At 38.2% G+C, this 27926-nt stretch overlaps 1 protein-coding gene across 1 annotated transcript in view; it reads right to left on the reverse strand.

The window, feature by feature from the left end:
• Nucleotides 1–1913: 1913 nt before the first annotated feature.
• The window catches only part of cgnl1 (cingulin-like 1), a 32270-nt gene continuing 6257 nt past the window's right edge, over nt 1914–27926 (reverse strand). The window contains exons 4-19 of the mRNA XM_082159454.1: nt 26158–26263; nt 25605–25706; nt 25151–25299; nt 24503–24644; nt 23775–23987; nt 13690–13896; nt 13318–13422; nt 12059–12211; nt 11638–11808; nt 8538–8696; nt 8331–8420; nt 5287–5370; nt 5029–5153; nt 4809–4917; nt 4166–4329; nt 1914–3191 (exon numbers count right to left, since the gene is read on the reverse strand). Coding sequence (XP_082015580.1) covers nt 3038–3191; nt 4166–4329; nt 4809–4917; nt 5029–5153; nt 5287–5370; nt 8331–8420; nt 8538–8696; nt 11638–11808; nt 12059–12211; nt 13318–13422; nt 13690–13896; nt 23775–23987; nt 24503–24644; nt 25151–25299; nt 25605–25706; nt 26158–26263 — 2233 coding nt within the window. The 3' untranslated portion in view covers nt 1914–3037. The remainder of the gene's footprint in view (nt 3192–4165; nt 4330–4808; nt 4918–5028; nt 5154–5286; nt 5371–8330; nt 8421–8537; nt 8697–11637; nt 11809–12058; nt 12212–13317; nt 13423–13689; nt 13897–23774; nt 23988–24502; nt 24645–25150; nt 25300–25604; nt 25707–26157; nt 26264–27926) is intronic.

Below are 27926 nucleotides of genomic sequence, written 5' to 3' on the forward strand. Positions count from 1 at the left end.
TTGTTTACATTTTCAAATCTGCAGTACTGCTAACTGACCGGAAGAGGACAGTAGAGAGCTGTAAATCGCCCCCCCAAAAAATCAACGTTCAAAAAGTAACGTGTTTCTAATATTCTTGACTAAAATAAGAATACTTTACCACAGATTTTGAAAGAAGCACTCTCTGTGTGTGTGTGTGTGTGTGTGTGTGTGTGTGTGTGTGTGTGTGTGTGTGTGTGTGTGTGTGTGTGTGTGTGTGTGTGTGTGTGTGTGTGTGTGTGTGTGTGTGTGTGTGTGTGTGTGTGTGTGTGTGTGTGTGTGTGTGTGAGAGAGAGGAGTGGGCTTGGAATTTCAGGAATGGATCTTCACTACAGCCCCGCCTGGCTTGATGAGTGTTGGTTTTGCCAAGAATCTCTGCGCAGCAGACTCAAGATGCTCCTCTCACATCAGGAGGTTATTAGTTTGTTTTGTGCTGTAACAATACAGATTAGCATTACAGAAATTTCCTAACTTTAGAATCTTATCTTATCTGTTTGGTAACCATGGCAATTTCAGTTAGGACCTCATTTAGGACAAAAGCTATTACAAAATTACATTTCTTAAGTGCATAATCTTATCTTAACTACAGATAGGAAAAGGGTATTACAGAAGCATCCTAACTCCACAAAAAAGTGTCCTAGTTTTAAAATGATTTGAAAGCCAACTGTAAAAATCACATAATAATAGCCCTGTCTGAGAATGGCATCACATTTATTAATGATACAAGATGAAGAACAGCGATGTTTGATGGTGGACAGACTTTGTGAACACCCAAATGATGTGCTGCACTTTGACGACAAAACTGACAAATAATTACAGACTCCTACGAAATAAAATAATTAAGCTTTGCCTTTTCTACCAAGCTTATCAAAAGCCCTTAATGAAAATAACCACTTATTTTGTTTCTCTATTTGAATCCCTAAAGTTTTTCTGTTTTACTTCACAGCAGCTGTTTGACTTTGCGCGTCGTTGGTTGCTTGGTAACAGACCTGAGAGTTGATTACCGAACTCGATGGAGAGGTTTAAAGGGATAGTTCACTTTGAAATCAAATGTTGGTATGTTTTAGCTTACTTCAAGGGCATCCAAGATGCAGGTGTCTTTTTTTCCGCAGTAGTTTCAATTTTGATATTTTTAGGTCAAACCGTTCTTGTCTGTCAGTCATATAATGCAGGTCGATGGTCACTGTCTCAAAGAGCATGCACAGAGTCCAAATTAAAACAATTCCCCATCGTCCAAATTAAACAATTCCCCATCGTAAGTACACATTGATGTCCCAAGACACGAAACGAGCGGTTTGTGTGAGAAAACGAACAGTATTTATATTGTTTTTACCTCTTGAACACAGCCACGTCCAAGTGATCTGAGAGCGCGGGCGGGTATAGATATATACACTAGATGTCGCATTGGCTACGGTTTCGCAGTAGCCAATGCGCAAAGCGTCATGGGGCGTAGGAATAATGTGGATAGGACCAGGATCTAGACTTGAGCAGTGGTTCTTCTGAACTTCTCAGTATTTCAAGGCCCTTCAATCTACACTGATACGAACCTCTAATACTTCTGCTGTAACAAAACGAACCTCTAATACTTCTGCTGTAACAAAGAAATAACTTTTAAAAAATGTCAGTTGTACATCTTTTTTTTTACAAATTAAAATGGCAAAATAACTCAACTGAAATTATTTTAAGACTTATTGGGGCCCCTTTGAAATTTGCAGAGGCCCCCTGGTTGAGAACCTCTGGACTAGAGGAATGACAAGGAATACGCAAGGCCAGAAACTCATTTTATGCACAAAAATGACACTGTTGATGGGAATTTACTTATATTTTAAACTATACACCCTATACACAAATGGACAAATAAGAAAATCAAGGAATGGAAAACAATCAGAGCATCATGGGATTAACTGTGGAGTTTATTTCTTTTTATGTTTTTTAAATGTAGATGTTTACAAAGAGGTAGGAGGCAGGATTCATTTTGGAACCTTAAAAAAAAAAAAAAAAAAAGATGCACTAATGACTAATAATAACAACGCTTTTTGTTCCATTTAACAACATTTAAGCACCAGACACACGAGTTCACTTCAACATACAGTGCAAATCATCACAGTGTCCAAAGGGTGATTGTCAGAACAGTAATATACAATGTTTGCATAAGGAAGGACTTCTCTTCCACCTCTGAAACAACAGGCACACAGATGCTTTCACATTTGAGCAGGTACATGGCAGCATCCCATGAGTGGCATAAAGGTTTAGCAAAACAAGTTATAAATGTTTTCTATAATACAACAGGCTCATACGATTTGATCCATAACACTGTTTTGTGTTTCAGAAAGGAATGAAAACTCCTGGAAACATAAATGTGTCAGTACAATGTAACATTTCAGGTGTACAGATTGGTGTGCAGCCAGTTGCAACAGAGCTCCTCTGCACATTTTCAAGCTGCTTATGTCTGGAATAATATTGAAAATCAATTGAAAATGGACAGAAATGAAAGCAGCTTCATATGAATAGAAAAATAACATATCTGCTTGTTCATTAAGTAAAAAAAAACTTGGCCATAACTCTGTTTTTATGTAAAAAAAAAAAAAAAAAAAAAAATTCCCTCATACATACTTCCCTTACTATGTATTATATGAATTTTCTTGAAAAAGATCTGTCAGTCCTTCATATTCCAGATAGTTAAATAACAAATGGCATTTTTTGCATAATTTAAAGGCTGTTTATGCAAGTGTATTTAGTGGAACTTCAGAGTTATGAAAAAAAAAGAAAAGAAAAGAAAAATAGAACAGAATTGAGAAACATTGTATTTAACGCAGATATACAGTGCTATACAGTTTCCAATAGGGTTGAACACATAAAAGATTACATGTACAAAAATCTAACAAAAATATATAATCATAGGAAAAAGGCATTGGGATTGGGCTCATGGTTACATGAAATTGTGGCAAAGAGTTTATAACAGCACAAATACATATTTCCATATTTCTTTATATTTCCTCCTCAGTTTCCAGTAGTGTTTTCACCGAGAGAAATTGGAGATGAAGGCATCCTGGCTGCTGGAGCGCTTGTAGCCAGATGAAGAGCTGAAGTAGGTCTCGCCATCAGTGCTGATATCATCGTCTTCATCATCATCATCATCGGCGTTCAGGACTGGTGCAGAGTTGTTCTTACGCCTTTGTGGGTTAACAAAAATTCGCATTTTTAGTTAGACGAAAGGAATATAATTTTCTATATGCTTTTTTACATTTTCAACATTCTTTAGTGTGTAATGTTGCTGTTTGAGCATGAAAATGGTTTTCAAAATTGACAAAAGTCCACTCCAAAGGGAGTGATTCTCTTTATCGGTAAGCACTGTTTGAGGGTTTTTTTCCAGGAACGTGCACACTTCGTAATTTAACGTAATTCCCGCACAAGGCATTTGCAGATTGAGTTAGTAGTAGTGCGTTGAAACTTTCGGTTATGGTAAGGAGCGTGACATTTCTGAAACGCACTGGAAGTGGTTGACCAATCACAACACACAGATCCAGCAACCAATCAGAGCACTTTGTGCTTTTCACAAGGAGGGGCTTCATAGAGAAAGAAACATGGCATCGTCTATCGGACCAATCCTTTTACACATAGGCCATGTTCACACAGCAGCAGAATACAGTACTCAGTCCTGTACTTGAGTCCTGGATACAGTTATGTTCCACCCAGTTCAGTTATTTACAGGAGTAACAACCGCATTCTTGTCTGTCACGTCATACAGTGCGAGAGAGCCGCTTTGCGATGCACAAACACGTGTCTACTGCGTGGTTTCGGTACATAACTTACAGTGACGTGGATATGTATCAAAAACCATAAGGGTCAGAATTTTTGTGTATTGTATGGTTACTGCCTGGCAAGAGAATACGGACTTGACTCCTACTGCACGTTCATACAGACAATATTCAAGATGCTGCTGTTAAGTTACTGTGTGAACATTTCGAGATTTGAACTCCATAAACCGACAGTGTGAACGTAGCCATTGTGTCATACCTGGACAGAGAGATGAAGAGTATAGCTTGATTTCAACAGCACATACAGTACTGTGAGATGCCATTCCATCAGTGGTAGTGAACCCAGATCAGCAGTACTGCATTCATCTCAGTAAGGTTTGAATCGTTACCTCATCTCGCTGCGCAGTGTTTTGAGCTGACTCTGGAGTTGTTCGTTGGCTTCCTGCTGCTCCTCCAGGTCTCTCTGCAGTTTCTTCTTGTTGTGTTCCAGGCGGTCGATCTCCTCCTCCGCCTCATCCATCTGCCTCTTCAGAGCCTTCAGACGCAAGTTCAACTACACACATACACACCACATTAGAAAAGTACAATATTGACAACAGATTCATCACAATTCAACATTGTTGCACAGTGTTGCAACATACCTAAAAAACCCCATTGAATATTATTTCCAGAATTAGTTGTTGATTATAGTAATCCATCAATGCAAGAAAATTGACTCTTTAGAAATAAAAATAAATGCTTTCATAAAATGTGCAATGGTGGGTTAAAAAGAAAGTTATCTTAGAAGATTTTCTCTTTTTTACGTGTTCCTCTCAGTGGAGGGATGTTTTGAAACACTTATGCATGCACTAGAAAAAGATTTAGTGATTAGCAAATGCTTCTAAGATTGTACTTTTAATGATATCTTATATGTGTATTTGTATAACTGGGCCACCTAACTTGGCCAGGACACTCCTGTAAAAGAGATTTTAATCTCAGTGAGGTTATCTCATGGTTAAATAAAGGGAAAAAAAAAGAAAGTTTGCTGCTGACCTGATCTTTCTGATCCTGCAGTGAATGATGCTCTTCATCTACTTGCATCATCATCTCCTTCACTTTACGCTCAAGCCGACGATTCGCCAGCTGCAGGTTAGCTCGATCCCTAATAAATATTTAATGAAGTTAAACATTTTTTAAACGTAATAACAGACATTTTACAAAAATCCAATGATGTGACGTCTAGCACACTAGTTGCATTAGTTGCCTCGTTTACCTCTCCTCTCCTTCCAGTCTTTCCTCCAGTTCCTGGATGCGGTTCTCCAGCTGGACCACCAATCCCTCTTTACTAGGCTTGTGAGATCCCTCCAGATAAGCAATCCTGCTCTTCAGATCCTTATTCTTGACACAGAAAAGAAAAAGGAATGTATAATTATAAGTAAAGAAGGTTACTGTTTTGCAGAGGTCGAGAGCTACAGGAGCAGATGACGGGTGGTTTAAGGCATCGATCAGAGACAGACGGGGTTGTTTTTACCTGTCTCTCCAGGGAGATTTTGTCACACTCCACATCCTGTCTGCTGGCTCTCTCCTGCATCAGCTCATTCCTCATCTGCTCCAACTGTCACACAAACACAGCCAAACAAACATTAATGGCAAACCTCCCTAAAGCAACACACCAACAATAACAACCTCCTCTTCAACTAAAATCATGCCAGTTGTTTGTGAAGATTTTCCCATCTTGTCTGTTCTTTACATTTTGCTTCATACATTTGGAATAAGGAGTCCTAAAAGACCATAAGATTTATATTTTCATGATAATTTATATGACAATTCATTTTAAAAAACAAATCATTTGGAGATACACTATTGTCCAAAAGTTTATAGTCAGTATGATTTTTTTATATTTTTATTTATGCTCACCAGGACTGCATTTATTTGGTCTAAAATACAGTAAAAATAGAAATATTGTGAAATAATATTACAATTTGAATTTAAAATAACACTTCTATTTGAATATATTTTTAAATTGTAATTTATTCCTGTGATGGCAAAGCTGGATTTTCACTAACAACTAAGGCCCGTTTCACACTAAAGATGATAACTATAATGATAAAATCATTCTAAATATAAAAGAATAGCAGAGTCCACACCACAACTATAACGATAATGGCAGAGAGAAACAATATCGTTGAAATGACGATTTCATGACTTCAGAACAATTTTTGATAAATAATTTAAGCCAATCAGAGTACATCCTGCTTTAAAGAGTGCGTGCGCTTAGAAAAAAAACCTGATATTGTGCATTGGTGTGAATGCTAATATAGTTATAGTTATAGTTCTTGGTGTGAACGGGCCTTTACTCCCGTCTTCAGTGTCACATGACCTCATCATGAAATCATTCTAATATGATGATTTGCTGCTCAAGAAACATTTCTTATTATCAACGTTGAAAACAGTTGTGCTGCTTAATATTTTTGTGGAAACCATGATGGGTTTTTACCTTTCTAAAGGATTTTTTCTCAAATTGATATGTTAAAATATAATGGATAATACTTGGAGCAATAACATCATATACAGCGGTTTACTCTTCTTCTTTTTTAAATTACCTAAATTGAATGTTCACATTTCTCTATACTCCTATAATTCATTTACAAAGCACATGCCTGAAATTCTCCAAACAGACAATATTTCTCATGGACCCCAGTCTTCCAAAGCATTAAATGCATTAAAAAGATGTTAAAAACTTGCCTAAAGACAGTGAAGACAGACATGGAAGAAAAGATAAAGATTGAAAGGAGAAAAAGAAATCGATCGATGGAGAGAAGATGGCTCTTTTTGTCCGCTGCCAGGCGCTAAGAGTGGATGATATTTTATGCCAATTAGCGTGTGACAGCGGGGCTCAGGGATGAGGGATGGGCCGCGTGTGCCGCTCTACCCTGCAGGGCGCTGCGTCAGCAGAGCAGAAAACACACTGAAACTAATCAAAGCACGAAAGCGATACAGACAGAGAGAGAGGGAGAGAGCTAGAGAGCATGTGAGCAAAGAGCGGGAGATTACTCTCATTTAGACAGCCGCTCACGCACCTGCTGCCATGGACGCAGGTGTGCCCATCCTGACACCACCCCACCCCGTCTCCACAGAGCCCTCTACTGTTTCCACACAAACTCACCTCGGCCTTAGCGTAACACTATTGTGTCATTATGTTTGCCTCGATTCTCTATTTCCAGACAATTAAAAAAAGCTCACACGCTCCTCTCCTTCATAATCTATTAATCACGTCTTCAGCCCTGGTCTAGATTTGCCACTTCTTAAGAGGTCTAAATGTAGTGCGACAGGTGCAATCGGACCAACGCGCCAGATTAGCTTTTGGAAACAATAAGCGAGGAGATAAATTTGGGCTACTTGTGAAGAAAGTTCGAAAAGGTCCAAGTTCAAGAAGCCATGGGTCCAACCAAATGATGCATGATCCTGAAATTAAATGGCTCGTTTCAAAAAACGAACTTTTCCAACTACATATAAAAGTCTGTCTTGCTTCCAGCAACGAAGCAACACTTTAAGACTGACATTGTAGAACAGTCATTGTTTCTTAGGAAACATGTATCATCTTTGACTCATCTGGCAAAAAATGTCCCTTCCCGGCCTCATCGGTCAGGAAGGAAGAATTATCTCCGGCCCCTTGCTTTAAACCTCTGCTTTGGCGATTCTGGATGTTTCAACAAAATGCATTCAGAGTAAGCTTTGCCACTGGCCGACTTGAGATGCATGGCCTCTTGCATATTTTGGCCAAAGTAAAGCTTTAGAGAGAGCTCTTAATTGATGCCTGAAATCTTTCACCAAGAGGCAGGCTGCCAAAGAGAACGATTACGCAAAATCCATTTACAATTCACTCCCACTTCATCTTTCTCTCACTCTGGTGTGAATTAACTCTGAATCTTGAGTGCAACTTTTAAAAGAAGAATCCCTTCAAAAAGAAGAAACAGTGGATCAAGCGTTCGAGTTTAATTCCATCACTTGTATTTTACCGGCATTGAACAGTGTGTGTGTGTGTGTGTGTGTGTGTGTGTGTGGCTTTTAATAAAGTACTCATGGAGGAGGAGATCTTGAAAACATCTCAATCTACATTATGAGCGGCACAGGCATTATTCAAAATTGTATTCATGCATTTCTACAGTTGATTTTAAGGTAAATGCAAAAATGCCAGCTTTTTAACATCATCTAATGTGCATAGTACTAGTAAAATCAATTTAATCAAAAGGCTGATGATTAAACGTTTGACATTAGTTTGCTAGACAAACACATTATGAGTGAATTTTTATAAGAAACTAATGTTTTAAACCATTTAAATAGTGAGGAAAATGTAGTCAACAAGTGTCCAGCATTCATGTGACCCTAGGATGCACCTCATAAATAAGAGCTGGGATAAGAGCTGTAATTTAGACATAAAAATCTAAAATAAAGATAGTTTTGGTCACTGCATATTTCCCATATATCCGTTTGTGTCGTTGCATAAATGTAATAATTTCACTATTTGTTACAGTAAAATATTAACAACAAATGTGAGTGTCACTATTATCTCACCTGTTCTCTTCCCCGGTCTATTCTCTCCATCAGCAAGTCTCCACTCTGTCTCTCCTCCTCCAGCTCAACCTCTACCGCAGACAGACGGTCCTATTGACAGATAAAAACACCTTGTACATTACAACAAATTTACATTACAACATAGTCAGCGGTTCAATAAAAAGCTGATGACAATAAAAAGAAGATATGTCTCTATTAGTGCTGCACCTCCAAGACTTTGACTTGTCTGGTTTTGTCGTTCGAGTGGGCTTTGGTCTCGGTCTCGACCTCAAGTTCAAAAACCTTCTGCTCCAGGTCCTTCACTCTCTGCAGCGCTTCATCTCTGTCTTTCTGACACCGACGTAGATCCTCCTGCACATGAGCCAGCTGAAACACACAAACACATTCACATTCTAGTCTCGGATAGCTGTGAACAGAACAGAACATTTCCAGAACTGATGTAGGGAGAAAATGTGCAGAATTCCGTAGCGGATTTTAATTTGGTAAAGATGTGATCAGACAGAGTTACACTCTTATTGGTATCTGAAAGCATAATTAAATAAGACATAAATGGAGAGGGATTTATAATGATAAATAGACAGACATACACAAAGATTTTTTTATGTTTTTAAAATGAAGTATCTTATGCTCACCAAATCTGCATTTATTTGATGATTTTTTTTTTTTTGATGAATATAAATAAAAAAAACCCTGAATTTATTTGAAATAGAAATATTATATTTGTAAGATTATAAAATTATTTACTGATTATTTATGTAACTTTTTTGTACAATTTAATGCATCCTTGCTGAATTTAAGTATCAATTTCTTTAAAAAAAACTAAACTACTGACCCAAAACTTTTGAACGGCAGTGTAAGTGGTGAAGGATTTATAATATAAAATATTATAAAATATATTTATTTATCATTTATATATATCACAGGAGCAGAAGTGTGTGATATGGCTCTATATCAGCATGGTTGTGATCCATGTAAATATATATATATAAACATGGATCACAACCATGACTATATATATATATATATATATGAAGAGTTCAGATGCAAAAACCTCTAAATGCCATCTGAAATTTTCTTATAGAATGATCATTTTTATCAAGCTTGTGTATTTAAGTTCAGTAATTTCACTTAAATGACAATTAATAGGTCATCTTCATTGCCATTTAAGTGAAATTATTGAATTTAAATATACGAGCTTGATAAAAATGATCATTCTATAAGAACATTTCAGATGGCATTTAGAGGTTTTTGCATCTGAACTCTTCATATATAGTCCCTCTACACATCATTACAATTTAATTTGAACCATGATATTCATGCTGTGCAACATGCACAGTATATCTCTCTTTTACATGAGTTCAACCTTTTGCTGTCCTGTTGTTGCAGTTACATTTTTGGCCACAAGATGCTGCCTTTGTCAAGAGTGAAGTAAAACGCATGTGAAGTGTACACAAAAAAATTATTTTGAGCTTGACGTGATTTTAAAGAAGAAACTGGGTAACAAATACTCAGGGAAGCAGACTAAAATGAGTAACTGTGTATACTGCATGTAAGAAGCATATAGCACATTTTGATGTGTGTGATTTGGTTTTATAGAAGCTAGCAGCAGAGGTGTATCGCTCCAGAGGAAACAGCTGTAGGAGTGAGGTCAGGATCTGTATGAGGAGAGTGTGTCAGAGAGGAGAACATGTGTACGATGGAATTCTGGGAGGATGAGGTGTCAGTAGGTCATCGCTCAGACCCAATACTCCCCACGGGAACACAGCATCCTTCTCTCCCTTCACACACAGCTGTGCAGAGGATGATGTCTCACTCCTTTCTTCTTTTTACTGTTTGCTTTTCTTTGTATCTTTCTTCTTGACGCTCTCTTCCCTTCTCCACCCATGAACTGATATTTCACAGGCAGCAGCACAGAATTACAGTGCTGAAAGCAGGCCATTTTACACTCTTGTTCTCAGCTCATAAAGTGTTAATGAGATGGGGGGGGATGGTCCCCACTGTTCCATGGGACCTCATTCACAGGGCTGACCTATAATGCCTGATTCTCATATCAAACAATAACATTCCTCAAATGCCACAGTGCTGACAGGGTTAAAGCGCATAACAGCAGAGGTCAAAGGTCAGTCCCACTTGGGGTTGTTGAGTATATAAACTGAAAGACAGGGACTGCGAATAGGAACTGAAGTGACTGAAAAATCTGATCTGCCAAAAGAATGTCGGCCGATGATTAATGGTGGCAAGGAACATTCCAGGTGTTTGACACTGAGATAGTTGATATGAGGATATTCATCTCCAGAGAGACTGAGATAGTAACTGAATAACAAGTTATGCAAATAATATTTAACACGGCATTTGACGGAGTTTACATTGAAATATAACTCCAGCTGACTGTTATGCTTTTTCAGAAACACGTGGTTTTCAAGAAATGCAAACTTAACTTTGGCTAGACACTCTTCCCATATTTACATGATTTTTTTGTGCTGTTGGATAAATAGACCATAAACTCTGAGCATAAGGGCTTAAACACTGACATAAACGTTTAGCTTGGATAATCGTTCCAGTAAAATGGGATTTTCCTATCTGCATTCCAAGGTAAACAAACTGCATAAGAGGACATTTACCATGGTAATACCATGGGTTTGGACATTTTTACATGATTTTGTAGCACTTTCCTCCTTTAAAATCTTGGTAAATGAAAACGCTAACCACTGAGTAACAACAGAAAATGGAATTACCGCCTGATATCATCAACAGTAACACCACAACAGTATTGTTTTTTTAAGGGATTAGGTCCACCAAGGTCTATAACGTATACGAGTATGTAAAGAAAGTTCAAGATAGAGGACAACTATAAAAGTTTTAATAATCATTAAAATTCAATAAGAATAGGGAAGCCCACACTAAAACTATAACGTTAACGACGCAGATGAACAATATAATTGAAATCACTTTCAGAATAATTTTTTTCCAGCTAAACAATGCTAAAAACATTGGCAGCCAATAAGATTCCACCAATTTTAAAGAGAGTGAGCTTTTAAAGCGGCAGAAGACATAACTGCAGTGCACAATTATAATAAACATAACTATATTAGTGTGGTTATATTTATTGTTCTGTTATGGTTATAGTTATCGTTCTTTGTTTGAATGGGCCTTAATTAAGCAGTTGTGGCTCAGACCAAGCTGGTTTAGTCCAGTCAAGTTTTTTGAACATGTGCATTTCAGAATTTAGAAATGATCTGTTTTGTTTTTTCGACTTGGCTTCAGGTTGGTAGTTTTTGCTGAACTTTAGCCGCCCTCCCCCACCCACCTCCTCCTGAAGGGTCTTGGCGGTAAGACGGGATTTCTCCAGCTCCAGTCCTCCCTCTCTCAGCTGTTTCTGCAGCTCTGCCATCTCCCTCCGGTTCTTCTCCTTATACATGTCTATCTGCTCCTGCAGCTCCTGAGTCGAGCTCTGAGACGCCTCCACTATCTCATTCATCTACACAGACAGAGATATTGAAAAACCAATAGGACAGAGGAAAACTAAATTTGTCAATTCCTCAAATTCATCAGTTTCACCCTAGGTGTCAGTGACACAAATCACACTAAAGTTGTATAACTAGCTCAGGTTTTGTGTTCCTCAGTGAATTCAAAATAAAGCATGTACTGAAAGCAAGATGAAAACTTGTTTAAAAGTTTATTAAAAAAAAGAAGCACATCATCATTCAGGGCAAAGTCCAGTCTCTCACCTCCCGTTGAAGTTTCTCCACAGTTCGGTCCAGCAGCCTCCTCTCATCTTCAATCTCATTCTTGGTGTTTTTAAACTGCTCTTTCTGACTCTTCTCCTCCTTCAGTCGCTCTTGCAGCTCATGATGCTCTTGAGTCATTTTGGTCAAGTTTCTCTATAGATGGAAAAGTATCAATTAACAAAGTAAAGCATGACTTCCCTTAGGCCAATTATTGAAACAGTAATGCTACTCTGATTAGTTTTAACTATAGATAGATAATTTTAACACTGTGTGACCAAAAAAAGAAGAAAGAAAAAAAGAAAGAAAAAAAACATACATTTCTAAAGTTGTAAAAATGACATTTAGAAGAAATACTACTGTTTCACCACTAATTTGGGTGGTGGTGGCGCAATGGATAAGACACATGCCTTTGGTGTGAGAGACCCGGGTTCGAATCCACTGTGAGACACCAATGTCTCCCTGAGCAAGACACTTAACCCCTAGTTGCTCCAGAGGCGTGCGACCTCTGACATATATAGCAATTGTAAGTCGCTTTGGATAAAAGCGTCAGCTAAATTAATAAATGTAAATGTAAATGTAATTTAGACTTTCATACACTACTTTTCCAAAGTTTTGGGTCAGAGAGATCATGAAAAATGTTTATACTTTTATTATGTAAGAAAAAAAATTATCAAACACATCTTAAAATATGTCAGTGCCATGTTTTGTCTCATGATGCAAACCAGTGATGTTTTTTTCTAAGGCATGTTTATTAAAGCAACTTAAATGTCCTAATTAAACTAAGGCCTAATCCTGGCGTAATCTAAACCCTGTCTATGAAACCGGGCCTAAGACTTTTACATTGAAACAAAAATACATTTCTGTTTCAAATACATGAAGCAGAAATGTTTTCAGCATTGACAATAAAAATAATAATAATGACAATAATACTACAGCAGCAGATCTGCTTATTAGAATGAGTTCTGGTGGATCATGTGACACTGAAGACTGGAGTAATGATGCTGAAAATTCAGCTTTGCATCACAGGAATAAATTACATTTTAAAATATATTAAAATAGAAAACAGTTATTTTAAACTGTAATAATATTTCACAATATTACACAGATATTACACAATATTTATCAAATAAATTCATCCTTGGTAAGTATAAGAGACTACTTTCAAAAACATTAAAATTCCCCAAATTCATAACAACTCAACCAAACATGATTTCTTAATATCTCAGCTCCTGCTCAAAGTTGGGCTTCCCAGGTCTCACCTGCACATCCTCTAGGCGAGTGGTAAGCGCATGATTTGCACGGGTCATTTCCTCTTCCTGTTCTCTGACCTCAGCGAGAGACTCCTCCAACTGCCTTTTTTCTTTCTAGTAACAAACAAACACATTACAGATGTTTGACTTCTCTGTGTCTGCTTTTCTAGACACAGATTAAGCATTTCCCCCAGACTAAAGGGGAAGAGTTAACAGGGAATCAATGCTGATGGAATTCCCAACAGGACAATCTTAATCTTCGTCTAGGGAAACGGCCTCAGGTCGATGTAACCATTAGAATGCAATATAAACCTAATTGGTATAAATGTGTATAAATATAAGCATTTCTTTTTCACACTCAAAAGAGAGAATTGAAAGTACCTCCAGGCGGCCAGCTCGCTCCCCCACCCTGCTCTCCTGCAGCTTGGCTTCATCAATGATGCGGTTGAGTTTGGTCACTTCGTTCTCCAGCTCATGAGCCCTCTTGCGAAGTCTCTCCACCTCCTGAGACAGACGGCCTGCCTGGCCCTCGGACACCTTCTTTGCTACCTCCACTTCCTCCCTCTCCTTATTGGCTGTAACATTGTTCTAGAGAAAGAGCACAATACAAAGATAGAGAGTGTTAAATATACGTACATTACGCACAATTATCTTGAAAACCTACAGTTTCATTCAGGCTCCAAAATTAACACTCCAAATTTTTGGGGGGGATTAAATAAAAATGCCAGTTACCCAGCAACTTTTTTAGAAACTGCAACACTATATGGTTCACAATTAGACTGCAAGAACATTAGCCTGACCCTCGCTGGTGTACTAAATGTGAATGATTCAAAGTTATTCAAACCGTATACTTAAGAGAATATCTTGGTCATAATAATAAATATTTATCTAAGCTTTCTTTTCTCTAGAACTTCCTGTAGCGGCATGGGCTCGGTAAGATTTTTTTATGTTTTTGAAAGAAGTCGCTTATTCTCACCAAGGCTGCATTTATTTGATGAAAAATACAGTTAAAACAGTAATATTGTGAAAATATTATTACAACTAAGATATCAGTTTTCTATTTGAATATATTTGATTTATTCCTGTGATGGCAGAGCTGAATTTTCAGCATCATTACTCCAGTCTTCAGTGTCACATGATCCTTCAGAAATCATTGTAATATGCTGATTTGCTGCTCAAGAAACTATTATTAATCTTATTATGATGTCAAAAACAGTTGTACTGCTTAATATTTTTATGGAAATCAAGGTGTATTTTTTTCTGGACACTTTTATAAAAACAGCATTTATTTGGAATATAAATATTATATAACATTACATTATCTTTGATCAATTCAATGTATTCTTGCTGTATAAAACCATTAATTTATATATATATATATATATATATATATATATATATATATATAAAAATATAGAATATATATATATATTATAATAAAATGTATAATTAATATAAAAATATTAACACAAAGCCCAAACATTTGAATGGTAGTGCATGTGTAATATTCCTGCATTAAGCCATCAGGATGAAATATGAAAAAAAAGAAAAGAAAAAAAGAAAAAAAAACATCACAATCAGTAAATCATTGTCCCTGGGTGAAACGGTCCCACAAAAACAGAGAATTATCTCATATATGATGCTGCAACCAACACAATAACTATAATCATAGTGGAAAATAATATATATAAAAAAATTATGCAAAATACAGCTTCCTTAGCCAATATATAAATGTATATATAAAAGCTGTTTAAAAGTTACATTTTAGACTGTAGTGCAGGAGCTGCAGTACACATCAAGTCAATGAACTCCTTGAACTGAATGCGACTAATGGAAAAGTGAGTGTAGGGCAACAGGCCTCTGACCTTTGACACCCTCTTAAATGATGTGGGCCAATATAAATGCAGTGAATCACAGGCAACAGAGGTGAGGTTAAACTGAACGGCCCTGTACGATTTATTAGCGCCGTCCATTTAGAGTCAACTAAGCATGTCTCCTTCAGTTTCTCAATGACTCAACCAGACACATATACAGTTTCCTGATTCCTTAAGCCTTTTGACGAGTTACGGGTTTAGCAGCCGTTTCCGAACGTGAACAAGTTCCTTAATTAGGCTGTGCTCTGTTGGTGGCTGCCTCTTTGTCTGGTTTGTGCTTTTGCTCGGCCAACATTACAGAGCACTCGGCGTTCTTCTTCGCCAACTTTTATGAATAAGCGAGACTGTCCTGTAGAGCTGCTGTACGTGTAAATGCATTGTGCCATTTCAAACTCATTCTGCAATTTAGACACCCATGGACAAAGACACCTAAACCGACACACACAGAACTCCTTGTGGGGGTTTCAGCTAACAAACCGAGACAGCTGTCATGCAACGAAGGATTCTTTATCCAGTTGATGACAGCTCAAAGATTACACACAACACGGATGGTTCCAGAACTGGATGAGCAGGTAGATCGTTTGCTATGCATGAGAGAATGTCACCCAACTGGTTTAACCATCCACTGTTTGCAACTGTGGACAAAGACAATACTTCAATTATAGCTAAACAAAAAAACAAATCCTAGCCTTATTTTACTACCACTGAGATAGTATTAAATTAGTTCTTATTTTTATATTTTCCGTTTTCGTTTTCGTTAAAGTTTAAGTAATTTTGTTGTGCGTTTTTGTCATTTCTTTATTAGTACTTTTTATTTCAGTTTTAGTTTAGTACATCAAGTTAAACTAAATAAAATTTGAGAAATGTTGCCCTGGCAACTAGCTTAAACAAAACAAATTAAAGTTTTTTTTATTTATTTTTATTATTTCAGTTAACGTTTATTTTATTTCAAGAAATGGAAATGTTTTGTATGGTTTTAGTTTTAGTTAACTAGAAAAACAATCAAATTAGTTCAGTCTGATAAATTGTTACTGTAGTCAACGTTATTTGTTTTACACATTTCTAATGTGCTTTTTAGAATTCACAGAAGTAAATACCTTAGATCAAGATAATAGATACATCCTGCAACAGGTAAGAGACACCAGATTCTTTAGACAGTGTCTAAAATACCTGTGCTCTAATGGAGTGGAACTACAATTGCAAACCCTATGCTCAGTGAACATCCAGACGACAACACACAGCTATTTGTGTGTGTGTGTGTGTGTGTGTGTGTGGGTTAATGTAAAGTCATTCCAACCCTAACACAGCAACTCATAACACAGTGACTCATTAGCAGACCAGGGTGGATTTATGTCAGTTCTGCTTTCAGTTCAAAGTCCTGAAGCCCCTCTAAGAATCCTTCCCTCTCTCTCCCCGCTGGCCTTACTGGTCAGTAATGCTTAACTCATTAACTATGATACCTCCCAAAATAACCATGACCACCCACCCCCAAAACAAACCAAAACGTCTGTTACGCAACACCACCACCACCACCACCACCCCTAAACTACAGAGGCCAGAAGGTGATGCCTCGCTAATATGTACCTAGCATAAGACAACATACTCTATGCTTGCAAAACTGCAGGAGATAACATTCACTGACAAAGTTTAGTAAGCAGTGACCTTTTCAAATTGTAAATATTAACGTTTTTGTCTTCAGAAAAGCTGCGGCTCGACATGAGGCGGCTTATCATGATGTCTGTGTCCTTCAGAGAAGGTTACAACGGTTTAATTGTGGCAATATTCTCTTCCCTTTACTTGGAGTGAGACATTTTAGTACTGATAAGCTACAGGACACGAGGATAGCGCTGAGAAACTGTTGCATTGGGTGAAAGTGATTAAACTCTTTTTTTTTGTGTATTCACACGTTCCCTTTCCCTCCATGCCCCAGTTCCCGCAGTCAGGCCTTTGAAGAGCAGAAACTGATAGAAAGGGAAGGGCAGAGAGGAGTAATGCTTGTTTCTGAGCTTCTTTTCTTGACAGAGGCATTTCAAAGTCTCAGAGGAAGCAGTGTGCTCTGAATGGTGCTCTAGCATGCTCAGGCTGTTTATGTATGGTTTGGCATTAACCAGCATTGTGAGTGTGTTTAAAAGCTTGAGAATAACAATGGCAGGAGAATCACAATCAGTTCATGAACTCCAAGCAAGGATACAGAGTGTCCTGAAGCTTTGCGGCCTAAATCTTCACAGCACCGTTTAGTGCCTAAACCTTCAGTGAAACTAATAAACCTGCCTAAAGCCACACCAAATTCACCATGATTTTCTCCTTCACATGCAGCACAGTACTTCATAAGAGTTAAATCTCTCTAATCCACTCTCAAATCATTCAAGTTTACATGTCAGATTTATAATCTGACAGGGTACAACATAATCTTAAAGCCATCCAGAATGCAAAAGCAAAATTTAATCACAGGTCAAACCCAGCAACAAATGGACTGCCATTGTCACACCATTTACAAATATCCTGCTCTACTCTTCATTATATATAAATATTACAAAGCCCTTAAAAAATATGAGATGGGGAAAAAAAGTCAATTCTTTTGCGTTCTCTCGCAATATATTAAATTGAAAAAAAGTTAAAGTGGAAAAAAGAAGTCACATTTGTCTACTGACAACACACTAATATTATTTAAAGATCTGTTAAAACGGTTCAGATTTAGAGAAATTATCACTAGAAAAAAAACCCACGTAATTTTCCATTAAAACACAATGACCTTCATAAATAAATCACATGTAACAAAATTGTTACAACAAACCACAACTGTGCACAGTGTTTCAATGCTCTGCATTGGTTACTTAACTGTAATGATGACAATGATTCACTGCATTGATACTTAACTGGTCCCTCAGCAAGTGTAAGCAGTGATTTCATCTACATTATACTCAGAATGTGCAAAACTACAGGAAATCCTGCTTTCCTGGTGTCCAAAATTCAGATCTGTTTTTACCTCAATGAAAGCAACCAAGCTTGTGTTTTCATTGTGAGAGCCAAGGCCAATTAGTCATCTATTCCTATGGTCAACCTTTCAATGTGACTTCTGTTTACATGCCAGGCGCTTTTATCAATAAAAGTGCTGTAACTCGACAGAAAGATAAGAATACACAACCATAGGAACATAAGCGACAGGTCATACGAGGTTCTTGAAACTTTATCAGCCAGGCACAAAGTGCTCAGCCTTTGAATACCACAGCAACACCAAAGACTCAAGCTTCACTCTGGCTCCAAACAACACCGGGTCTGTTTCTGCATCTTGGTGGTATACGTTACAATAGCTTTGCTCCTAAACAAAGAGGCGCATACACACAAATGTGCCGAAGCAGGACGAAATGCTGAGGACAAGCGAGAGGTGCTCAAGCTGGAAATGAAAATGTGCTGCTTGAAAAGCACTGGCTTCTTTCCAGCTGCATAAGACGCCAGTAATAACCTCCTCTCGTCCTTCAGGGAGGGTGAGAAGAAAACATACTGTATTCTTTCAATGAGGAGGGTGGCAAGCAGTTACTGCAGGGGTTCAAGTGCACACAGATTTCAAAAGCAGAGAATGTAAGAAAGATCAAATTAAATCTTGTGCATGAGTTCTCCAAACTGTTGTCCTAGCAGTTGTAGAGTTGTAAATCTTTGTTGTGGTGAAATGTGTTAGGAAAGTATGTGGCCCGGGATGCATTAGAGGACACATTACAAAACAAATGTAATCATATGAGTTTCTGGTGATCCGAGAGATCCCAGAACTTTTTGGAATGTGTTCTACTGCCAAATCTGCTACGGAGGCCATAGAGAAAAGTTGTTGTATTCACAAATGGTGCGGAACAGTAACACTGTCGATGTTCATTTGCTTTTTGTAAGCTACCAAAAGTTTGGGGTCAGTGAGATATAAGATTCAAAGAAATTAATACTTTTATCAGCAAGGAATGACAGTAAAGACCTTTTTAATGTTACAAATGATTTCTATTTTAAATAAAGGCTGCTCTTGTTCTTGCAATTCCTCAAAAATTGAATCGGTTTCCACAAAAATAGCTTTCAATCATAATATTTAGGGACTATTAGCCTGCAATATTTAGAGAAAATTAGCCTGTATGGCTAAATCTGGCACATTTACATGATGGACCCAATGTACATTGTTCCTTTTAAAATAAAGAATAAAGAAAGAATAAGAAATATGTCTTTAGCTTTATATTAGAATGATTTTTGAAGGATCATGTGACATTGAAGTAATGATGCTGAAAATTCAGCTTTGCATCACAGGAATAAATGACATGTTGAAATATATTAAAACATAAGGTTTTTTAAGTTTTTCATAATATAACCATTTTACCTTATTCTTGATCGAATAACGCAGCCTTAGCGTTCACACAGAACGTGTTTTTCCATTCCACTGTGCTACTTTTCCATTTTCAATGTAAACTTGCGGTAGACGGATGCATTTAACCGCTCTAAAAACTGCTCTAAAAATGTGGCACTCAAGTTAAAATAATTTTATTTCGTCTCAGTTCAGTGTCTGTTAACCGGCTCTAAATGAGCATAAGAGACTTCTTTCAAAAACATGAAAAAGAAAACTTACTGACCCCAAACTTTTAAACGGTAGTGTAAATAAACAAAACAACTCCTTCACCTTGTAGCAATGACACTAGAACAGAAATGAGAAGCAGTTTGGGCAAATTATTTTCCCAGCCAACTCCTTAATAAAAGCCAAATTCAAAACACACTTTATAAACACTTTAGACATACAGATGGTGTCATGAGACTGGGTGTGATTGTAACTTAAAGCGACCCACCAATTGTTTTCTTTTCTACACACAAAGACACATGCCACCGCTAACTTCAATGAACATTACAGATATATATCTGTCTTCATGTTCCACTCTCTCCCATCTTTAAGACCACAGCCAAGAAGTTTGGAATCATTTGGAGCCTGGGCTAAATCCTTAGCTTTGTGCTTCTGTGTTTAATCCCATAAAGCCTGGCGGTCTGAGGGTCAGACCCCCTCTGCTGAGCTCGTGGTGGGGGGTTTGTAGGGTTCCAGGACGCTACACTTCTTGACAGCAGGGGACTTTGGCTCAGTGGGACAGTGAGAACAATGGCCGAAGAATCCAGGCCAGTATTGGACCGAGCTCAGCCTGTAGTCAAGACCCTGCAATGGCCTAGTTACACGCACAGTTTGCGTCACGCATGAGGGCTGCTGTTTATATGTAGACGATGAACTGTCACAGTAATCACTTATAATCATTGTCACTGCCCATCAAGACACTGAAATACTGCCAACTGAGCTTGTTGTTATTAGGCTGAAGGGTGAGATGTAGACTAATGCAGATGCATATATTTTCTTTGAAGCTCGTATCTGCTTTCATATGGCTGTTCTTCATTGTTTTTGCTCTTTTTTTCAATGTTACACTTCCCTCTGTCCCTCTATCTCCTCCTCCACTTCCCCTCTCCCACTCAGGCATCCAGCTGAATCACCACAGAGCAGGCCGGAACAGTTTGCTATCATCACCTGAGGAAACACACCACGTCCTGTGAGACTGTCGGCTTCCCAAACAGCCCCAAGGAGACCGTTACTGCTCTGTATCAGCCACAGCCCACAAAACAAACAAATACAGCACAGTTACGGTGCTGCACTCAAATACACCAAAGGCTACACATCCTGATACCGATGCAAGATCTGTTTTGGATTTTCAGAAGTGGTTGACTGATAGGGGTTGTTCAATAAACAGTACCTCAAGTAACAGTATTACTATTCTTATTTCAAATAAATGAAACTTTCTATTTCATCAAAGAATCCTGAAGAAAGAAAATCAACAAAAAGTTTAAACAGCACAACTCTTTTCCACATTGATGAGAATGATAAATGTTTCTTGAGCAGATTCAAAACATTAGAATGATTTCTGAAGGATCATGTAACATTGAAGACTGGAGTAATGATGCTGAAAATTCAGCTTTGCCATCACAGGAATATATTAGAAATATATTCAAATAGAAAACAATTATTCAAAATTGTAATAATATTTCACAAAATTACTGTTTTTACTTAATTTTTGATCAAATAAACGCAGCCTTGTTGAGAGACTTCTTTCAAAAAACAAAAATGGTAGTAAAAAAAAAAAAAACCTACTACCTGCCATCTTTTTATATAAGAGAAACATTTAAATGCACTTTAAAATAAAATAAAAAGTATGATTAAAGGGTTAGTTCACCCAAAAGGTAAAAAAAAAGTGCATCCATCCATGATAAAACACTCCACACGGCTCCGGGGGGTTAATAAAGGCCTTCTGAATTGAAGCCATTGGTTTTTGATGGAAAATACCCATATTTATAACTTTATAATCTAAAATAACTAGCTTCCGCCAGACGACCGTACGCCACAAGAGTAACCCGTGATGCATGTATGAAGTAGGATGTAGGAGCATCGTAAGCTTAGACGTCTCTCGCGTTTTAAACAAATAGGGTTGTGCAACAAACCAAAGCTCTTCTATTATATATGGGTTTTTTCCTCACACAAACGCATGGATTCACTTCAGAAGGCCTTTATTTACCCCCCTGAAGCCATATGGATTACTTTTATAATGGATGGATGCACTTTTTTTCTTCAGGGTGAGTAAATCATGGGCTAATTTTCATTTTTGGGTGAATTATCCCTTTAATAGACTTGTAATGAAAAAAGCGAAATCATATCTAAAGCAAAAGGTTTTGTTTTGTTACAAGCACCACCTATATGCCCCTATGTAACACTTTATAAAATATTAACTCATTGTATCTCAAATAAAGATGCAAAACCACATAAGATGTAATATAATTGCTTTAATTTTACTGAATAGTTTTTGGTACTAATACTCTAAGCAATCAGGAATAATGTGTTTGAAGTCAAGATGGTTGGGTTTGGTTTGGTCAGGTTTTTGTGAAGGAATCCAGTTACGAATAAAGGGCAAATTCACACTGCACCGACAGACACTAACCAACGCAGACAATCACCATATTACAGTTTGTCCTTTCATAGATATTCCACAACCGGACAAACACCCGAAAAATAAGCGCCGACCAATGGCAACACACTGATCTGACAAAACCCGACGAAGTGTCAGTTGCCGTTTGTAGGTGCAGCCAATTGGCCTTAAGAAAACAGGGAAAGCTATTGGAGCAGGGAGAGAATCCCTTCACAAGGACTCCCAACCGTTGAGAATCAGGAATCTCTTGCTGTGACCCCCCACTCCCTTTCTGTTCCCCCTCCTGCTATTGGGGCAGAGCAATACCTTTATATGCAGCAGTAAAAGTGAACAAAAACAAACTATGAGAGTTCTACTGATCACCATCTACATTTTTTCCATTGCTGGTAACAAAAGCCATATAGAAACATCCACACAAGCTGTACTGGGAAACCTGGGATCAATAGTCTAAACTCTTATGCAAACTTTGTAGAATAAAAAGGGCAAACAAATCAAACTAACCTTTTTGTACAAACCTCCTCCCATTGTGTCATCTGTAAGACCCCTTGTCTGCACAGTGACCCACTTATTGGCCATGTGCAATTCCCCAGCTATTTGCATATGAAACAATCCCATCATTCATTTTCAAAGAAAGAGAGAGAGACCAGCTATCCACCCCATCAGAGCCTCATTAGATTAGTGACGGCCTGCCACTGCAATTAAGCAGTGATAAACTCCATTTAGTGCTTCACCCTTCAGTGTTCCTCCACATGGGGCCTTCCTATCAACACTAACCCCATAAAGAAGAGGCGCATGGTAACACTCGTTTAGCCTAGTGGCTTGGTCACTCACTAAAATATCCAGAAATCCAACGTCTGTAATCTGTCTATTTTTCCATTTCTCAAATATCCAACAACAAAACGATGCTCTATTCTTCTAACATCCGTTCGTGCAGCTATTTCAAAAATAGGCACAATGCGTGCACAAACCAGGATTACTGTGGCACCTGACCAAGATTAAACTCTTTGTCTGTTTACTCCTTTAAAATACATTTAAACTAAGACAACAATGGCCTCCTTTGGACAGGAAGTTTCTTTGTTGGAAAAGGAAGTGAGCTAAGAGGGAGGCAGAAGGAGTTCCACCTACTTGTGGACACCTATCTGTCCTCAGACTACCTCTTTCACTCCTTCTCTTCCTGTTTGTTCTGTTCTATTGTGCGCTTTCCCCTCATATGAACAAAATCATCATGATTAACTACTGTAAGTCACTAGGAAATGAATTTCTATTAAAACTATAATACCGGTAGCTGAAAGTGGTCCTCTACTTAATCTAACTTCAAACTATAAACTATACAAATCAAAACATAATACTGTGACATAATATTAAAGTTTAACTGAGATTATAATTTGAAAAACATTATGTTTGTCTTAACATATGCCATGATCATAACATAGCATGCTAGCTAGACCTGCATAAAAATACTTTAAACATCACATTTACTTTGTTATATGCAGGAAATGATAGGAAGGTATGGAGGGAATATGATCAGGAAGTGTTTACATGGTTTCTAACATCACACAAAACTCTGCTGTTGTTGCTTTATTTGCAAACAGTTAAAAATGTAAAAAGCCAGATTTATAACCTGTTTGGCTTCCTCCACTGCTGTTTGTAGCTTACGGATCTCTTTTTCATACTGCTCCCTAAGTTTATCCACCTCCTGATCGTGAGTTGCCACCTCCTCTTTCAGAGCTCCTTTAAGAGCGGTCAGCTCCCTCTCACGCCTCCTCAGGAGCTCCTCCTGGTCCTCTTTGGCAAGAAGCAGGTCCTGGAGGTCTAGTTTCAGTTGCATGAAGTCCTAGAGAGAACAGCACATGGTTAGAAGTTCTGTCATCAGCCTCAAGAATTAATTAATTTGAATATGCAAAGAATTTTCTGTTGTGTTATAGATTGCTGCAGTGTAAAATTTGCATGGGAAATATACAGCTTTCCATTCCATTTTATGTGTCTCAATAGAAGTTATACAATACCATTTTATATTTTTGACAGTAGTGTCCTGTGCTCGCAAAGGCTGCATTTATTTGATCAAAAATACGATAAAAACAAAAATATTGTGAAATATTATTACACTTTAAAAGAGCTGTTTTTTATTTCAATACATTTTTAACATGTAATTTATCCCTGTGATGGCAAAGCTGATCTTTCATCATCATTACTACAGTCTTCAGTGTCACATGATCCTTCAGAAATCATTCTAATATGCTGATTTGTTGCTCAAGATTTTTTTTTTATTATCATTATCAATTTTGGGGGGAAAAATCATACCGACCCCAAACTTTCGAACAGTATGTACAGATATGTTTAACGCTGTACCTCCATCATGGCCTCTTTGTCTGTACTGTCTGTTTGAGATTGCTTGGCTCCATCCAACTCATCGTGCATCTCTGAGAGCTGGTCCTGCAGGTCTCGGATCTCAGTCTGGTACTGCTCTTTTTCCATTTTTACCTGGAAGAGTCTGATATATACAAAAATACACTCAGAATAGCTGCATTCTGAAGTGAAACAAGAGCCAACGCAGACATGCCTGATAATCTGCTGAGCTCATGTCCATATAAACTCCTGCCAATTCAAACCATGATGTCACAGAGGATAATTTGCACCTTATTTTGACAACCTTAGCTACGGGATGGAGAAATCACAAAAACTTGCATATCTGATGGTAGTGTAGATTTTCACTGCGTTAGAAGGATTTTCATCTGGGCCAACACCTGTAAATTTTACTTTTACTCCAAAGTCTACAAAGAACACATAGACAGATGTGTTATTTGTGAACGCTGGCGCAAAAGTCAAATGAATAAGCTGAAGAAGGGCCAGGCGGAGTTAAATATGTGAGCTGAGAGTTTAACATGTGACAGTTAAACTGTTTTGTTTTTTTCGATTACAGGTGTTCCACTTTTGCTAAACTTTCTACATGCACAGATTCTGTGTGGGTCTGTCCACATCCACAAGACAGTATCTTACTCCTCCACTGTAGTGCGCAGGTCATCCTCTGTTTTACTAAGCTTGTCCCGCAGTCTGCTGCACTCGGCTTGACTCTGTTCCAGCTCTCTCCTCAAATCTTTCATTCCTGCTCCCGCCTTCAGCTGAGTCTCGCTCAGATCACTGCGCTTCTGCAGGGAGGGACATAATAAGAAATGACAGTGAGGACATGAAATGACAGTAACCTTACTGAACCTTCCAAATCATTGTCAGTCTGAGACACTTGGCGTCTTTTTTTGGATTTAGGCCCAGTCTTTCGAATAAGCCAGTAATTGGTTAATTTGATTATTGATCTTAAGGGGTGATAGGAGTGGGATTTTCGGTCAACATGGAAGCTTCTAATAGACTGACTAAACAGACAGAGCAGGGGTCCAAGGTGCAATTGACGAGTCAAAGTAGTAGAGGTATTAGTGGAGAGAGAGAGAGAGAGTTTTACCTTGCTTTCATTCTCAAGCTGTTTCTTAAGATCAGCAATTTCTTTTTCCTGTTCGGCTTTCTGCTCCTGAAGGGCTCTAGCCTGGGCTCTAAGGTCTGGAGCCTGAGAGAGAAACATTTATATGCAACAGAGCTCTTTTCAGCACTATATGATAGCGATTAGATACAGATTCACATTTTAGTAGAATAAAAACAGCGGGTTCTCAAGAATAATCTCTGTTCTAATCAGAAATACTTCTAGTATTTGTAATGCTTATTCATATGCTAATCTTTTCATATACAAGATTTCATGATTTTGTAGACGTGTTTATAAAAATGTAATAAAATAATGAACAAAAATACAATAAAAAATAAAATACAGTGAAAAAGATAGGTTCTGGTCTGATTTTGCTTGGAAACGTTTAAACATTAGCCATGACTATGCTGTTTGCCAAGTACATAACCTCAGCCAGCCTTTATACTTTCTCCAAGAGATAGACTAAGTCCCTCTTATAAGAGGCTCACAGTCTTAGCTGTTTGTTGAACCCAATTACAATGCCACAACAACGGCTCACTTTGTTGTCGCCTTGCACGTTTCCAGCGGCCCGTGACTTCAAGGTCTGGATTTTTTCAAACACCAGGTTGACCTTTCTCTTGGTAGTGTCATCGTTATCATTGCTCCTGCAAAACAAAACACAAGTGCTCCTAATTTACTTGGATGGTTTGAGAGTCTCTTTATCCCAGCCACAGTGTGTTGATAGTGTGTGTGTGTGTGTGTGTGGGGGGACTGGATCAGAGTATATAATCCCTGACATTTCTGGGAAAAATCAGCCTGGCTCTTTGCCTGTGTGGAGAGTACAGAGTACTGAAGCTTTGATGTGTCACCTTATGACCTGCCCACTCTAATTATTGCCTTCTTTTAACAAGTCACATGTCTAGGAATGTGTGTCTGATGCCCGCATGTTCCCAGGGCACTCGAGTGATGCATCAGGGAAAAGCACAGAACATTGGGTTAGTGCCATGCGTATACAGCAGACTGAAGCGTATCATTACATTTCACAAAGAGAGGAGAAACCAACAGACCAGCACCGCCTCTCCTTCAAACATACATACACCTCCCGCAGAACAGACTGTTATTAACGGTTTCATGACGTAAGTGATGTCGCCATGTCAGAACACTGTTGGCGACAATATTGTTTTGCTCCATTACAACCACCATAACCCTTAACCTGGTGCACCTTTGGCACGTGCCGTTGAATGGTAACTAACCACTACCTCAGGACAAGTCTTGTCTTTTGTAATAATGGTTGCTATTGAACAGAAGACATCTGATCCTAGATCTGCAGGGCTTCAGAAGGTTCACACATACTTGTGAATAATCCACTCTGCTCACCTCCCTCCACACATCACATGAGGAATGCAGAGAGGGCGGAACTTTTGACATCAAGAATATGGAGTTCAGGGAGGGCACGGTTTCAGCTATTTCACTAGAGCAGGTTGGGCACCTACGACTGCCTTTGAAGCTGTGCAGTGATCATGTAGGATTAGATGAGAGAAGGAAACAGCACTGCTTTGGGTGGAAATTTAGACCTTCAAGCAAAATAACAGATTTTAGTTGTTGGCAGTGGGCTAAAACCATTTATATTGGGCGAAGAACGGTCTGGAACATCTTGCAAGCAGCTTTTTATGAATGTTTATCTAAATAAATGACTTGCCATTTTGATTGTTTTGAGATGTTAGAGGAGGAACTTTAAGAACCTCCTTTTTCCTTGAAAGAATACGATAGAAGTGTGGGGGTTTAAGTTGTGTGTAGATGATTCTACTGTACATAAATGAGGAAAAAATGTAGGGGAGGTAAAATTCTTGAACTGTTATCCTTATGTGTCAGAGAAATCTTGGGAGAAAGTGCTGTGGTCAGATGAGACCAAAATGTAGCTTTTTGGCATCAACTCAACTCGACGTGTTTAGAGGAAGAGAAATGCTGACAATGACCCCAAGAACACCATCCCTACAGTCAAGCACGGAGGCGGAAACATTATGCTCTGGGGCTGTTTCTCTGCTATGGGTACAGGGCTGATGGACGGGGCCATGTACGGTAAAATCTTGGACAAGAACCTCCTTACCTCAGCCAGAACACTGAAGATGGGTCGTGGATGGGTCTTTCAGCAATGACCCAAAACATACAGCCAAGGCAACATAGGAGTGGCTCAAGAAGAAGCACATTAAGGTCTTGGAGTGGCCTAGCCTGTCTCCAGACTATAATCCTACTGAAAATCTGTGGAGGGAGCTGAAACTTCGAGTTGCAAAGTGACAGCCAAGAAACCTTAAGGATTTAGAGTATCTG

Source organism: Leuciscus leuciscus (genome assembly GCF_965113295.1).
Source record: "Leuciscus leuciscus genome assembly, chromosome: 2".
NCBI classification, from domain to species: domain Eukaryota; kingdom Metazoa; phylum Chordata; class Actinopteri; order Cypriniformes; family Leuciscidae; genus Leuciscus; species Leuciscus leuciscus.